This window comes from Electrona antarctica, assembly GCF_951216825.1.
Source record: "Electrona antarctica genome assembly, chromosome: 18".
In the NCBI taxonomy this organism is placed as follows: domain Eukaryota; kingdom Metazoa; phylum Chordata; class Actinopteri; order Myctophiformes; family Myctophidae; genus Electrona; species Electrona antarctica.
Window position 1 is genome coordinate 33546338 of NC_136799.1, and position 13668 is coordinate 33560005.

At 40.5% G+C, this 13668-nt stretch overlaps 1 protein-coding gene across 1 annotated transcript; it reads right to left on the reverse strand.

Annotated features, from left to right (window-relative positions):
• Window positions 1-513: 513 nt before the first annotated feature.
• nek9 (NIMA related kinase 9) lies at window positions 514-13356 on the reverse strand. The gene is made up of 23 exons (XM_079528993.1): window positions 12705-13356; window positions 12106-12283; window positions 11959-12014; window positions 11809-11879; window positions 11503-11608; window positions 9916-10047; window positions 9693-9803; window positions 9180-9244; window positions 8512-8562; window positions 7634-7826; window positions 7371-7515; window positions 6708-6908; window positions 6338-6384; window positions 6006-6167; window positions 5779-5887; window positions 5521-5682; window positions 4949-5116; window positions 4798-4851; window positions 4340-4518; window positions 3960-4121; window positions 3506-3610; window positions 2443-2496; window positions 514-2339 (listed from the first exon to the last, which is right to left on the reverse strand). The coding sequence occupies exons 1-23, from the start codon at window positions 12891-12893 to the stop codon at window positions 2166-2168; spliced, it is 2874 nt and encodes a 957-aa protein (XP_079385119.1). The 5' UTR covers window positions 12894-13356; the 3' UTR covers window positions 514-2165.
• Between the last annotated feature and the right edge of the window lie 312 nt (window positions 13357-13668).

Below are 13668 nucleotides of genomic sequence, written 5' to 3' on the forward strand. Positions count from 1 at the left end.
AAGGTCAAGGTCACTTCAAGGTCACTGTGACTTCATGTCTCCGGAACACGTCGAGGGAATTTCATTACACAACTAGTTGGTGCATGGAGGCATACACAACCATGATGTGGTATTATAGTTTAGAAGCTATTTTAAGGTCAATATTGAATAGTACTATAGTTCATTTGTTTCTATTCTTAAACACAGAGGATTTTACTAACTGTTTTACACACCTACCCTCATTCTCCAGACACCTCTGGACAATATTAACCCCCCAGTAGTCTACATGTTACTTACAATATTATATTAGTATCTTGCAATTGTCTACATTGCTGTACTTGTAAGGTTCTGTCTATTAATGTTTCATGGTTGTGTAATGTTCTGTTTGACTTCTGCGAACACCTGTTCATGCTGTACATTAAGTCAAATTCCTAGTACGCTATACTGTATATGCAAACACATCTGGCAAATGGCAATACATTTCTGATTGTGAACAACAATCGATTAATTTGACGCAAATGTGTTTTTTTGTTTTTGTTTTTAATGAAAGCATAAAATAGCATAAAATAACAATAAAATAATATCTTTGAAATGGCGATCATTATAGACAACTGCAACATATACTCAATATTTGGTTTAAAAGGAAATGCTGAGGCTGAAAACAAACTGTAAAAAAAACATTCATACATTGCCATACTTGCACTATATCGTTTTTTGTTTAAATGGGATAAGGCACTTTGACCATGAATACATTTGCATTGCACTGAATGGAAACATTGCCAGAATTCTAGTGTCTGATATTACAAAGTTGTGAACCAAGACATGATAGCTTATAAAATACTGTTTCAAATTTATGTGTGATGTTTACACGCAAGCCTAAAACCAAATAAGACACTTAAAAATACACAAAATGTGATTAATACTATGGTTTTACAAATGATGCAAAAAGGCCACATTTTCAGAAACATACACAGGTACCAAAGACAAATAAAATTGTAAAAAACGTCCACACAGTACAGAAATATGGTAGACTACAATATACCTCACAATATACCTCACATGTCTCACAAGGCACCGTTTAGTACAGTCTAAGCATTATTTAAGTGTTCATACAACCATGTCACCAAGAAGACATAATTGATTTAAAACACTAATTAAGAATTTAAGGCAATGATAAAATGTGTCAGAAATTAATCAGTAGTCTTATGCTTCACGTAAACGCCTTTTGTAAATATAGCAACATGCAAAAACGTTAATATCGGCAAAGGAAAGTTAAAATATGGCTTTGTATCGAAATAAGCTATATTTAATATCAATACAAGACGGTTTGTAAGTCTATACTGTATTTGGCATTTTGACTCATCACGTTGTAAATCTAAAATAAAGTGATTAAAAAGGTAATGTTTTCACATGACGGCATTGACATGAATAATTAGATAAATGTGAACATCTTGTGGGTCACCCAAGCTTTTGTCATTCTTATAGTATGATAAATCATTCTTATTTCAAGAGCCGAATATAATAAACCTACTCTGTATTAGCCTATATCTATTAGTAAAAATGCTTCCCCTGCTATTTTGATATGCTGTACTACCCTGTTAAATTCACATTGCTAAGTAACACTATAGTCAGATTGCCTGTCGCAGGTGTCAGGGTCACTTGAATTAATGTTGAATCCAGCCAACATCTGTCTGTGAAAACTACTGCATAGCCAGATCACTGCACCCATTTCTATTGATGTGTACAAACGTGACATACGTAAAAGTATTGTCTTACATATTTAAATAAAACATCATGCATTGAGCGCCATAACAAGTGTGTATGGTGTAACACATTGTGAGTGGACATTAGCCTACCTTGTGTTAAGTAATATTTGAGTACAGAGTTCTGCACCTCATCTCCGACATCCCTAAAACATGACGACTTAGGGCTAATTTATACTGTGCTTCATGGCACTACCTTGTCACTCGGCGAAAACAACGGATTCTCAATAGGAAAAAACATGCTTTGTTATTCAAATCTGTCATTTTTGTCAAGCTACACGGCCATTCCGTATAAATTAGCCTTTAGTCCTGCCCAGACTGAAGCCCAGTCTCCACCACCCAACAGGCATATCCTGTGTGGTTTGACACGTGCAAAGAGCTCTGTCTTCTTCTTCAGTAATCAGAACATCTGCAGGTTTAAGCTCACGGACTAGCCCCTGCCGATCTGCCCCCATGGTTTGTAAATCCCCCTCCTCTTCCTCCACCATCATCAAGCGCACGGCCCGAGCGGTACAGCCCGTTACTGTCCGATTCTCTCAGCGTTAGATTGCCAATTGCTGCCCAGAGCCTCTCGTTTTCCTTGAGTTGGTCATTTACCTGTTCAGAGCAAAAACACACATTCTATGGTCATACAGATAACACAAAATAGGTCAAATACGGCATATAGTGGCATGATGGCATTTGAGAATGAACATCCCACCTGCTTCTCAAGCATCTGAATCTTGACTTCTTGACAACTGATTGTTTCTCGCAGCTGTAAATCAATAAGGCATAAACCTGTTAACTCAAACGTACTAGTTTGGGTGTTTAAGTGTACACAATACACATGTCTCCTTTTAAACAAAACGCCTGCGGTCTCCGAGGCTACATACACGCAAACACCAAAACCAGTGTGTGTGTGTGTGCGTGTGTGCGTGCGTGCGTGTGTGTGCGTGTGTACAAGTGTGCATGCATGTGTGTACGTGCGTGCGTTCAGAAATACACTCTGAGAATCTGTTCCAATCACAGAGTATTGACGTCATAGAGCAGTGTTCTCAACCAGTGGTCCGGCGTCCTTGAGGGGGTACCAGGTGGTCCTCAGTTAAATGATGGAGAGTTGGTAACCAAATAGACCCTTATAGATCTTTAACTCTTGAGAGCATAAATGAAAACAAATGGATCCGTAATTGTATGCTCTCAAGAGTTACATTATTGTTAAACATCTGCATTACTTAATTTACAAGAACTCTACACAATTAGAAGATATAAAATAATTGTTATTTCGATCAACATTTGCCTGTTATCTCTCCTATGGTACCACATCAATAAAGCATAGAATTGTGGACAAAATCTTTATCCTTGACGACAACAAAATATTCTTTAGTTTTCGGTCTGCGAAGCATGGGCCTTGATATGAAAAGGGTTGAAAACCACTGTCACAGAGCACTCTTATCTATGAACGGTCAGAGTACATGGTCATTATAAACGTTAACATTTTCATCTTTTAAAATGAATTGAAATTAAGTTCATCCCATGTAGTATAAGATTATTACCTGTTTTGTTACATGTAGATGTGTGTTTAATATACTGTCCAGACAGAGTACCAAACAAGCTGACAAACCGTAGCATTTTGCCATGATAAACTCTGCCATTGTTCAGACGCTCGGAACAACCAGGCTTTTCACTCAAGATCGGTCAGCGTGCGGCCTGGATGCTCCCAGAGAGCAGTGCGTGCGCGAGCATGTGTGTATGTGTGTGTGTGTGTGTGTGCGTGTGCAACAGACCTGTGCTACGACACTGCTTGCTTTACAGCAAGACATGGATTCTCCTTTCCTACAGCCTCCAGCCTCCTCCAACCCATTGACCTTGTCACATTCCATTCGTTTAGTCTGTGAACAAACCCATGGATTAAGTGGAGAAATTAAACATTCTTAATCTTAATGCAAGTTGCACAGACCTACTGCAATGGCTGTGAGACATTGGAGGTCCCCAGCCGACCCCTGGCCTACTGTAACATATGGTGATTTCAATAAATGAAATGAAATATAGAACACTAGTATTATGGAAACATGTTTCTTTTACTGGTCTGACAATTTACTGTCTAGACTTAAGTTCAGACCATCTTATCCAAATGTATTTATACAATACTGACAGCTATACATGCAAAAGATTAAGGGTTACAATGTCATCTAGATTCGATGAGAACATTATAAAAAACACCAGGTGTGTTAATATTACAGAGAGGCCTTTCTCAGTGGAAGCTGCTGCTGCTGCAGCAGCCTTCAGTTCCTGTAGCTCATCATAGGGAAGAGTCACACTGTCTTTGAATGAAGACAGCGGGTCTTTTGTGAAGCCGCGGGAATCCACGGGCATAGGTATGAACTCTGCATCTTGAAGTTCCTGGCAGGGAGAAACAGTGGACGATAGGCAGAGATGTTAGAGACCATTATTCACATGGTGACATTCTACATACATCTATCATACTCAGGCAGGTGGTAACGTTTCCCACGAGTGTGACATAAGAGCAAAATGCCAGGTGTCAGAATCTGGCCATTTATTTCCCTGTGGATTGAATGAAGCTTTCCAATCTGGCATTCTGTGGTTATAGGGCAATGCACCTTTCTAAGCCAGAGGGGACAGGAGCTGTCCCCGGTCTGGTTTCCCATAGAGGTGCCCATGCGGAGGCCCTCGGTGTCAGCCTCCATTGTGCCCCCTAGAACCCGGTCACGACACGCTGTTGCTGCGCCCGGCTCCATGTCCATATCCACCGTGGATGTAGATGCTTCCTGGCCCGCTCCTGAATAATACGGAACCAGACATGTGCGAGCGGACGCACACACACACACACACACACACACACACACACACACACACACACACACACACACACACACACACACACACACACACACACACACACACACACACACACACACACACACACACACACACACACACACACACACACACACACACACACAAATGCAGACTAAGCTCAGAAGATTATTTTGCTCACAGAGAGAAGAATTTGCAGCAATACACAAAGTGGTGCTCATTGAAAATAATTTGCAATTACCTATTGAAAGGTTGCTACTGTTAGAGCGAATGGTCTTAGAGTTGAGAACTTTCTCTGTAAAGGGGAACAAAGGCAACTGTTTTTATTAAACAATAAGCTGCTAGCTGTGGCCAGCTTTCTGCAGTAGGGGTGAGTGGAGGTGATGTCTTACCCATTATGATAATGGTGTGCCATGCACGGCACGAGAGGTCTGGAACATAATGAAGAGAACCAAAGATGGGCCTGGGTAATGCAGGGCAAACCTCTGAGCCAAAGCCTTTATCAGCGGGCATCCCCAGGCGGCCATTTCCTGCATTTCCCCACGCGAAGATCTGATTGTCTGCAAGGAGGACACAGAAATAATAATAATAATCTTATTGATAGAAGTGTGAAGAGTGAAGACACTACTGTCACAGGGCCAAAATTATACCAAAAGAAACAAAACGATTATACCAAACGAAACACATTTTAACCTAGGGGAACCATCACAGATTTCGGCCGCCTGATGACGGAAGTTATTTCTCAGACCGGATCAGAATCAGAGACTGATATTAACCATGTCAGAGTGTACTGCATTGTTGCTCTGGACTCTGGAGGCTACAGGGCCATCCATAGGACAATACAGTATGGAGAAAGTTGTGTTGACCATTTTATCAATTCATTGTTGCAAGTTTGTGTTAGCACACACACTAAAAGGTGGACATCGCCCCTCACAAAAAGAAAATAACGTTATATCTATCTAACCCTCGATGGCTGCAATGGTGAAGCCGTCTCCACAGGACACTTTGGTCACGACCTTCCCTCCAAATGGTCCCACCAGGACCTGGACACACTGGTGTTTCTTGAAGTCCTTCACTCCCAGCTGGCCAAACTTGTTACAGCCGAAGGTGATCAGTCGACCCCGTTCTGAAAGGCCAAAGATCATCTGGAATTATTATTCATCACATCATAATGTGAGATCAAATGTACTTTCCGAAAAAAAGAGACTCTCTTTTGCAATACCGTCGATAGCGGCAGTATGGCTCTTCCCCGGAGAGATGGCGAGAATCTTGAACCAGGATAGTTGCTTTACCAAGGTCAGTGTGGTGGTATACGGGATCGCCTGGAAGCCCTGATGGAGCAGAAACATGTGTTTTAAGAATTGACTATTCTGACTTAATTGTTCATGGTTGTGACATGAATCTCTCTTAAAGAGATGGATTGATTGTAATTATTATATGACAAAGTACCTCTCCGGGGTGGTTCTTGAGGCCAGATATACCCTGGTTCAGGCCAAGCTTGTTGAACTCATTGTTCCCACAGGCCAAAACTTTCCCGGCCTCTGTCAAAAAGAAGGTTCCATCACTGCTGCATGACACAGAGGAAATGATGGCTCCTTTAGGGAGCTCCACCTTGACGGAAAAATAGAGCCCGAACGTAGGACATCATAATGTAGAAAGAACAAATGTGATTAATATTGTCTTGGCTACACGTTTTTTCCTCTTTCTTTTTTCTATTTTTCTTTTCTTTTTTCCAATAAATATTATAGCAACATAATAGCAATATGAACATGGTCTCTTACTTGCATCGGAGAAGAGAAATCGTCCTCACATTCCAGGCCAAGACGCCCTGTGGCAGGAGATCATAGAAATAATTAAAAGTAGACCAACAACAGTCTGTGGGTCAGAACTTTCATTGTGCATCAAAAAGGAATGAACACTGGCTCCATCTGCTGGTCAGTGCCAGTACCACAAAAACAGTGAGTTTGGCAGAGTGTAATCATTTGAAATCTGCAATTTTACATGCCGTTTTAACCACTTAAGTGAATATCTCATTTACAAGCTCATAGATCTGCTATTTGGGGTCATTTTAAAAATGTTTTAGATATTGTTTGAATATTCTTGACTATAATAACATGCCCAACTGCGGAAACAGCCCTGTCTGCTTTGTACCATGTTCTCCACAGCCCCAGGAGTATATATCTCCACTGTGAGTCAGGACCACCACGTGGTTGTCTCCACACGACACCCAGCGAACAGGCCGCTCCTCAAAGAACTCCAGAAGGACGGGCTTCAGAACCTCCATGCCCTCCTCATTCTCCACTCCGATGCAGCCGTAGTAGTCTGATCCGAACATGTACATCTGACCCTCATCTGCACACACACACACACACACACACACACACACACACACACACACACACACACACACACACACACACACACACACACACACACACACACACACACACACACACACACACACACACACACACACAGATTTTGTCACAAACATTAGCCTTGTTTGATAAAATAAGATTGATCTAATTTTGCTGTATTTGCAGCTAGTGCTAGAATAAAGACTCCAGGGATAAGACAACAACACAGAAGTGTGTGTATCGGCCCATGAGAATAAGGCTTAATTTATATATTGTTGTTTTGCAAGATAAAAAGCTATTTCTTTTAACCAAATATACCCTATTCATTCACCAGGGTCCCCCAGGGGCATATATTCAGTCCCCTAGCAGTAAAGAAATATTACTACTACACATTTGTGGGACATCACCCACAAACCTTTCTAATATTTTTTCTCTACTTTGGTCACCATTCACTCACCAGTGACACAGGCTGTGAAATCAGCCCCACAGGCCACCTGTTGGATGGCCTTCCCCTGCAGCTTCTCCACCTTCCTTGGCTGCCGGTATGAGGCCTGGTCTCCGTGACCTAGCTGGCCCACCATCTTGGTCCCTCCTTGGACATTCTGACAACAGAGAGCAGAGCAGGATGCTAAATGCCTAAATTGTAAATTGTAATTGTATAATAAATATTTGTTCAATCTATTTGTGAGATATCTGACTGAAATGGATCAATTCACTCACAGCCCAGGTGTAGAGCTCTTTTTCCACTGTAACCACTGCAAAGTGGCTCTCTCCGGCGCACACATGCTGGGCAATGCTTCCCCCCTTGAACGAGTCCATTTTCTGTGGGGTGAACTTCCCCCCGCCCCAGAAGTACACCTCCCTGGAGCGGGTGGTCACCACCGCAACAGGGCTCTCTGTCGTTGTGCTCAGCCTAAAATGCAAAAAAGAACATTTCCCATAAAGAAACAAAACACAACACAGTGTAAATGTTGACTTAACAGTGTTGGGGAAGTTATTTTCAAAATGAAATATATTATATTACTTTAAAAATACATAATCTGTAATGTGTTATATTACTTGTACATTATTCCCTCAAAACAGCCTCAAATTAAGTGCAAAAGGACTAGACTTAATATTAAATGGAAGAGAGTAGGCTATATGGATTATCAATACCACAATAATGTTAAAATGCTATTTTAGAAGCCGTTCATGTCATGATGAAACACAAGTATTGGTTGCAAATCATAGACAAACTGCATCGTCTATTCAAACAATTTTGAATGAAACATGAATTCATTACAAGCTTACAAAGTATAAATAAGTGATTCTGAAAGTAATGTGTTACTTGTTATACTGGTATTAACAATAATAAATTACACAGTTTGTAAAAGTAATGATATACTAATGCAAGACATGTTACTGTTACTAATCACTCAATCTGTCAGCACCACTGCCAGAAACATGTAGTATTGTTGTTAGTAGAAATAAACACAGAAGCACCCGGGAGGAAGTGGACTAAGAAGCCTAGCCTAGCCCTAACTCAGAAGCAAAAATACTGAATGGGTTCCCAGATTGTGTTATTATATAAAGTGTTGCAAATGTAGAAGTCAACTTACTTTGGTTTCTTCATTGCAGAATTAAGCAAGGCAACTCGTTCCTCTAGCTCCCTGCATGAGGGAGTGATGACAGACAATCAGCATGTCAACATTATGAATTGCATTTCAACATATTTCACTACATTTTCACAGTTAATATGATTGTCTAAATCACATGAGGGATTGAAAACCTATTAAAGGTAGTTTAAGTGTTATTTTAAAGTTTCAACCTTATGTCTCATTCAGATAGTAATCATTGCTGTAGTAGTGCATGTTCAGTAATAGGGGTCTCCCTGTCTCTCCAGCTCTGTAAAGGGCCACTTCACCACTTTTCATATAATTGGTCCTCACTAATGTTCATGATAAATTATTTTTTAATTTCTTCAGTTTGACTTTATTTTGATCCAGCACCCAGCCTATAGGTATTGATAGAATCTTAACTCATATCCCCCCAAGTCAACATGTGCCGTCGCGGCCTCACGGGTACCCACAAGACGTCAAACTTTTTCCATTTTGGGAGCACTTATTTTAACAAACATATCACTTACTATCGACCAAGATGAAATAATGTGCAATGAGCTTCAGTGATTTGGTACAACCAGTGTACAAACACTCATGTAAAGTGTGAATATTCTGCAGTGCAGCTTGCCATTATGTTAACCACATTCTCTCCCTGGCAACCAACTTACTGTTTGCAGGAGGAAATGATCGGCTGCTCCAGAATTTCATCCGATGTGGGTCTCTGCACAGGATCCTGGGAGATGAATCCATCAGTCACTTTACACGGGGGTGCAACAGTTCAACCAACTAATTATTAAAATATAATCTATGAAATATAGAATTTTCATAAATAGCAAGCTACATGCTCACACAACGTTGTGAGCTTGTAGATTGGCGATTTTCCCCATATTTGCCATTTTTGCACCATCATACTACGGCATATACAATTGTGGTTAATTGTTTGGTTCTCTGGTTTCTGGTATTGGTATCTCCAATAAACGTGCTTCTTGATTATTAAATTAATCAAAACCATAACGGACAGAACAATCACCAAGGAGATAATAGATAGTTTCAGCCCTACACTTGTTAGGTTAACTTTTGTGAAGCATTATGTTAAACATCAGCATTAGCTCATGGCATGCATCGGGTCATTCATTTCTCTAAAGTCTGATAGAGGACATTTGCCTTTTCTCTTCACTCACTTGATCTAGGCACTTATATACCAGCTTGATAAGTTCAGAAGAATAAACGTTAGAGTCCACTTCCATAGTCCAGTTGCCTTGGACTATTTTCACACACAGGTTTAGAGGATTCTGGATGGACACAAACAGGACAATGTCAACGTTATAACAATGCCAACAATAATTTTGACGTAATTCTTTGAAATTGTCTGTCTCAAACTCTACTAACAAATAACAAACCTACCGTGGCATCAAATGTTCTCGTTAGAGCCATGATTTCAAAGATGACACAACCCATGGCCCAGATGTCTGATTTGAAGTTGTACTTCACACCCTGGCACAGTTCAGGTGACATGTAATATGGGGTTCCCACACACTAACAAGACAAAGAGAAAGCAAAAATAATAATTAAGCAAATTCACTGCTTAGTCCCTCTGACTTGCTCTGTTGTGGTCCTCATCAGACCAGAACAGCACCAAGCCGAGGTCACAGCAGACAATTAGAAACAGACACTTCTAATAATGTGTCTCCCATCAGATACATAATATGGTCGTGATTTAGCCTGGTTTAACCACTCCCCCTTGAAACCGTAGGGGTGTCACAATTCTCCAAATCCATGATTCAATTTCACTTTCAACTTTAACTTTGTAAACCACACTGCAGAAATAAGAAGACAGTTCTCCTCCTGGTGGCTTTTTACAGGACAGTACACTGAAGCTGTTGTTACAAAGTATCCTTCTGCCATCTAGTGGCTCTTCTTTTAACTGCAGTGTGCACAGTGCACATCAAATAACAACCATTATTCAAGCTCTTGATACTAGCAATTTTACTTGATGGATAATTATCAATTTCAATAGATTTTCATGACATCCCTAGTCGTGATGGTATAACAATTAAACTGTGCAACAATCACTTAGCCCTTCACATTATACTAAACAACTTGTACCTTGTGACATCACGCCTTGTGAGTCGTGACACATCACACCACCATATATGGCCATATATGGCCGACGCTCCATATATGGCAGTCTCCATTTATGAAGATCACGACACTGACCTCATCAAACCATGGCTAGCCATACACGGAGAAGACTGGATCATCACCTAGATCTGCATATATGTAGCCAGCCAGCAACTCTACATCTGACCTCAAACCTCAAACCCTTAGATCTCCATATATGGAGCTGACCTGTTCTGACATTTGATTCCATATGCTGATCTGACCTCATCAAACCCTTTACACTCAAGACACGCTCCATATATGGCCAGTACAGAATTCATTCCTGTTGATCTGACCCCCCATGCCAAAGCGCCAGCGACAGTTTGTTCGACTGATTGATAACCCATTCCACGTGTTTTATTGTGTATACTTAAATTATCTTTTTAATAAAAAATAAATTAAATTAAAAGATAAATGTATTTGTACAGTTGTACATGTTGGTGAGCCCTGGCCTGTTAACTTGAACCCTAGCATGCTTCTCTAGTGTAAATAGGCTAACAGTTGGTGAAAATAGGTGGCGGCAGTGGCTCAGGGTGCAGGGGTTCAGTGTCTCTATGGCTGCCATGCTCGTTGTATGCGTGGTGCTATATAAATGTGCCATTTACCATTTTAATAGGCGAAGTGGCAAACATTCTGCAAAAATAGCAGATCTGAAAACTCACATCATGTTGCAATGTGATGCGTTGTGAGCTTGTAGATGTATACAGTATACAATATATAGGGCTTGAGTGGATAAGCCCACACACAGCTCTGCGCCTGACGACCTAACAACAACAAAAAGGACTTATTTTCCTTGCTAATATGGGCATTGGGCAACAAATAAAAACGTACTGTCTCAGCCATGGCAAACTGGGAGTCGAGCTTCTTTGCAAGTCCATAATCACCCAACTTGATGAGGTCAGTCTTTGTCAAGAAGATATTGAGCGTTTTGATATCCCTATGAGATAAGGGAAAGGGAAGGGACAGAAAACATAGTGGTACCACTGCCAGGCCAAAATACTGTGGGCTAAGTCACAAAATAATCAGTCAGCTATCCTAACAACAACATAAGAACTAACACAACTATACAAATTACCATAATAATATAATAAAAGTATATTAAAAGTACAAACTTAAAATAGGGCATGTGCAGTTTACCTGTGCAGGATCCCAGCCTTGTGAATGTGGGCCACGGCTGAAACAATCTGATACAGGTACCATATGACCGCCTGAGAACAATAAGAACAATGATGAAGACATATTGCATTACCAAGCATTGATGTGTAAAATACTTGTGTTGCACCATACCTCCTCAGAGAAAAGTACTCCCTTCTGTTGGGTGATCTTTTCATACAGATTTCCTCCTGAAAGGGAGCAGTCATACAATAATTATGACACTTGTGTGGACCAACGTTCAAACCAATCGGTCAAATAAAGCCGAGATATGTTTCATACCATTGCAATATTCTAACTCGATGAGTAGGGTGTTCTTATCCATGAAGTGGTTGAAGTAGGCTATGATGTTGTTGTGTTGGAGGATGGACAGGATGCTTATTTCGTTCATAACATCTCTGCGCTCCTTCTCCGAAAGGCAGTTCAGATCCACCTCTTTCCAAACCACCAGAGAGTTGTCCTGGGAACATCACATAGAAGGAATGTCTGATATTTGTATAGTAATAATAGACTAGTAGTGCACACGTGCACCGTAAATCATCACCGTCAATGTATCCAATTGTAAGTCCCACAGTGTACAAATGAGTGCACTCTCAGAGTTAAGATTACATTTAGGATTTTACTGTGTAGCCTACATACAGGAGGTATGAGGGTACTGACACAAGAATTTCTCACAAGGTTATGGAACAGAAAGCCACTGTAGTTGTCAGAAGCAAAATCAGTCACAATACCATTGGCACATGTTTCTTATTTGGAAAAGAATAGAACTTTAATTATTATCCAACCACAGCTAGAAAAATCACAGTGGCCTTATCTACAATATACAGTAGTATATTTCGTGATACAGATCATTATGACTGTTCAAACTGAATTATTCGTACCTCTGTTCTCCTGTAAAGGGTCGCTTCCCCAAACGACCCTCTCCCAAGAATCCGGATAGGAATGTAATGCAACTTTTCCTCTTCGCCGCTGTAAGGAGTACCAGACGTGGATCGTCCACTGGCGACCGAATCACTACCCAAATCTGAATTTAGCGACGCATAATGTCTCTCATAATCCTCAAGTGACATTTCTGCATAAACTCTGCAACACTGGTTATGATAAACAAGGCCTAAATGGCAACTATTCTTGAAAACAACAGCAACAACACTATTAGTCGCATACGCGTGTATAAAAATGTCAATTCGCTGTCAAAATCGCTGTTTTCTATGACATAAACACAGCATAATGCGTTCAAGTCTCACGAAGAACAATAAACGTAACCGTAACAGTTACAATGTTGCCACCGCACTTTAGGAAGTCGCATGCAGACCATTCGAGCTCATCTCGTTCGAAACATTAACATTGTTTATACGCAAAATAATAAGCCCTGTGTACTGTCACGTACTGTGACACCGCAAAATCAGATAAAGTTACTGCTGACAGAACTAGACATTGGTATAACTAGATTACGTTGACTTTTCTGACCGCACAGATACCAAGTTTAACGCAAGAACGTTACAGTGAAAGTCCAACGCAGTACAAGAAGGACTCCATCTTTTCTATTTCCATGCACAGACCCGGAAACACTCTCAGATTACATGAATGCATCATAATGCATGTAAACTTCATCAGCAGGAGAGCGTTCATATTCTGTCTGGCGATTGTACAAAAAAAAATAGCCAAATAATTAAGTGTGGTTAAAATAAAATATAGTTTATTGCTGTCCATGACAGTATGATGTATCATGTATGAATACTTAAGTAAACCAAATTGTTGGACAATTTCTATAAGAAGGGTGGCGAATAGGAATAGTGTGTAAACCATTTTCAACGTGGGGTCCAGGTACCCCCAGAGCGCAGGGGC

What these genes read in the sequence shown, in the direction of transcription:
- nek9 (XM_079528993.1), bottom strand. Translation starts at nt 12,893, where the DNA reads ATGTCACTTGAGGATTATGAGAGACATTATGCGTCGCTAAATTCAGAT. An exon ending in CGAGTTAGAATATTGCAATG is followed by an intron (nt 12,015 to 12,105) that starts GTATGAAACATA and finishes GCTCCCTTTCAG; the next exon opens with GAGGAAATCTGTATGAAAAG. An exon ending in TTCAGATGCTTGAGAAGCAG is followed by an intron (nt 2,340 to 2,442) that starts GTGGGATGTTCA and finishes TGCTCTGAACAG; the next exon opens with GTAAATGACCAACTCAAGGA.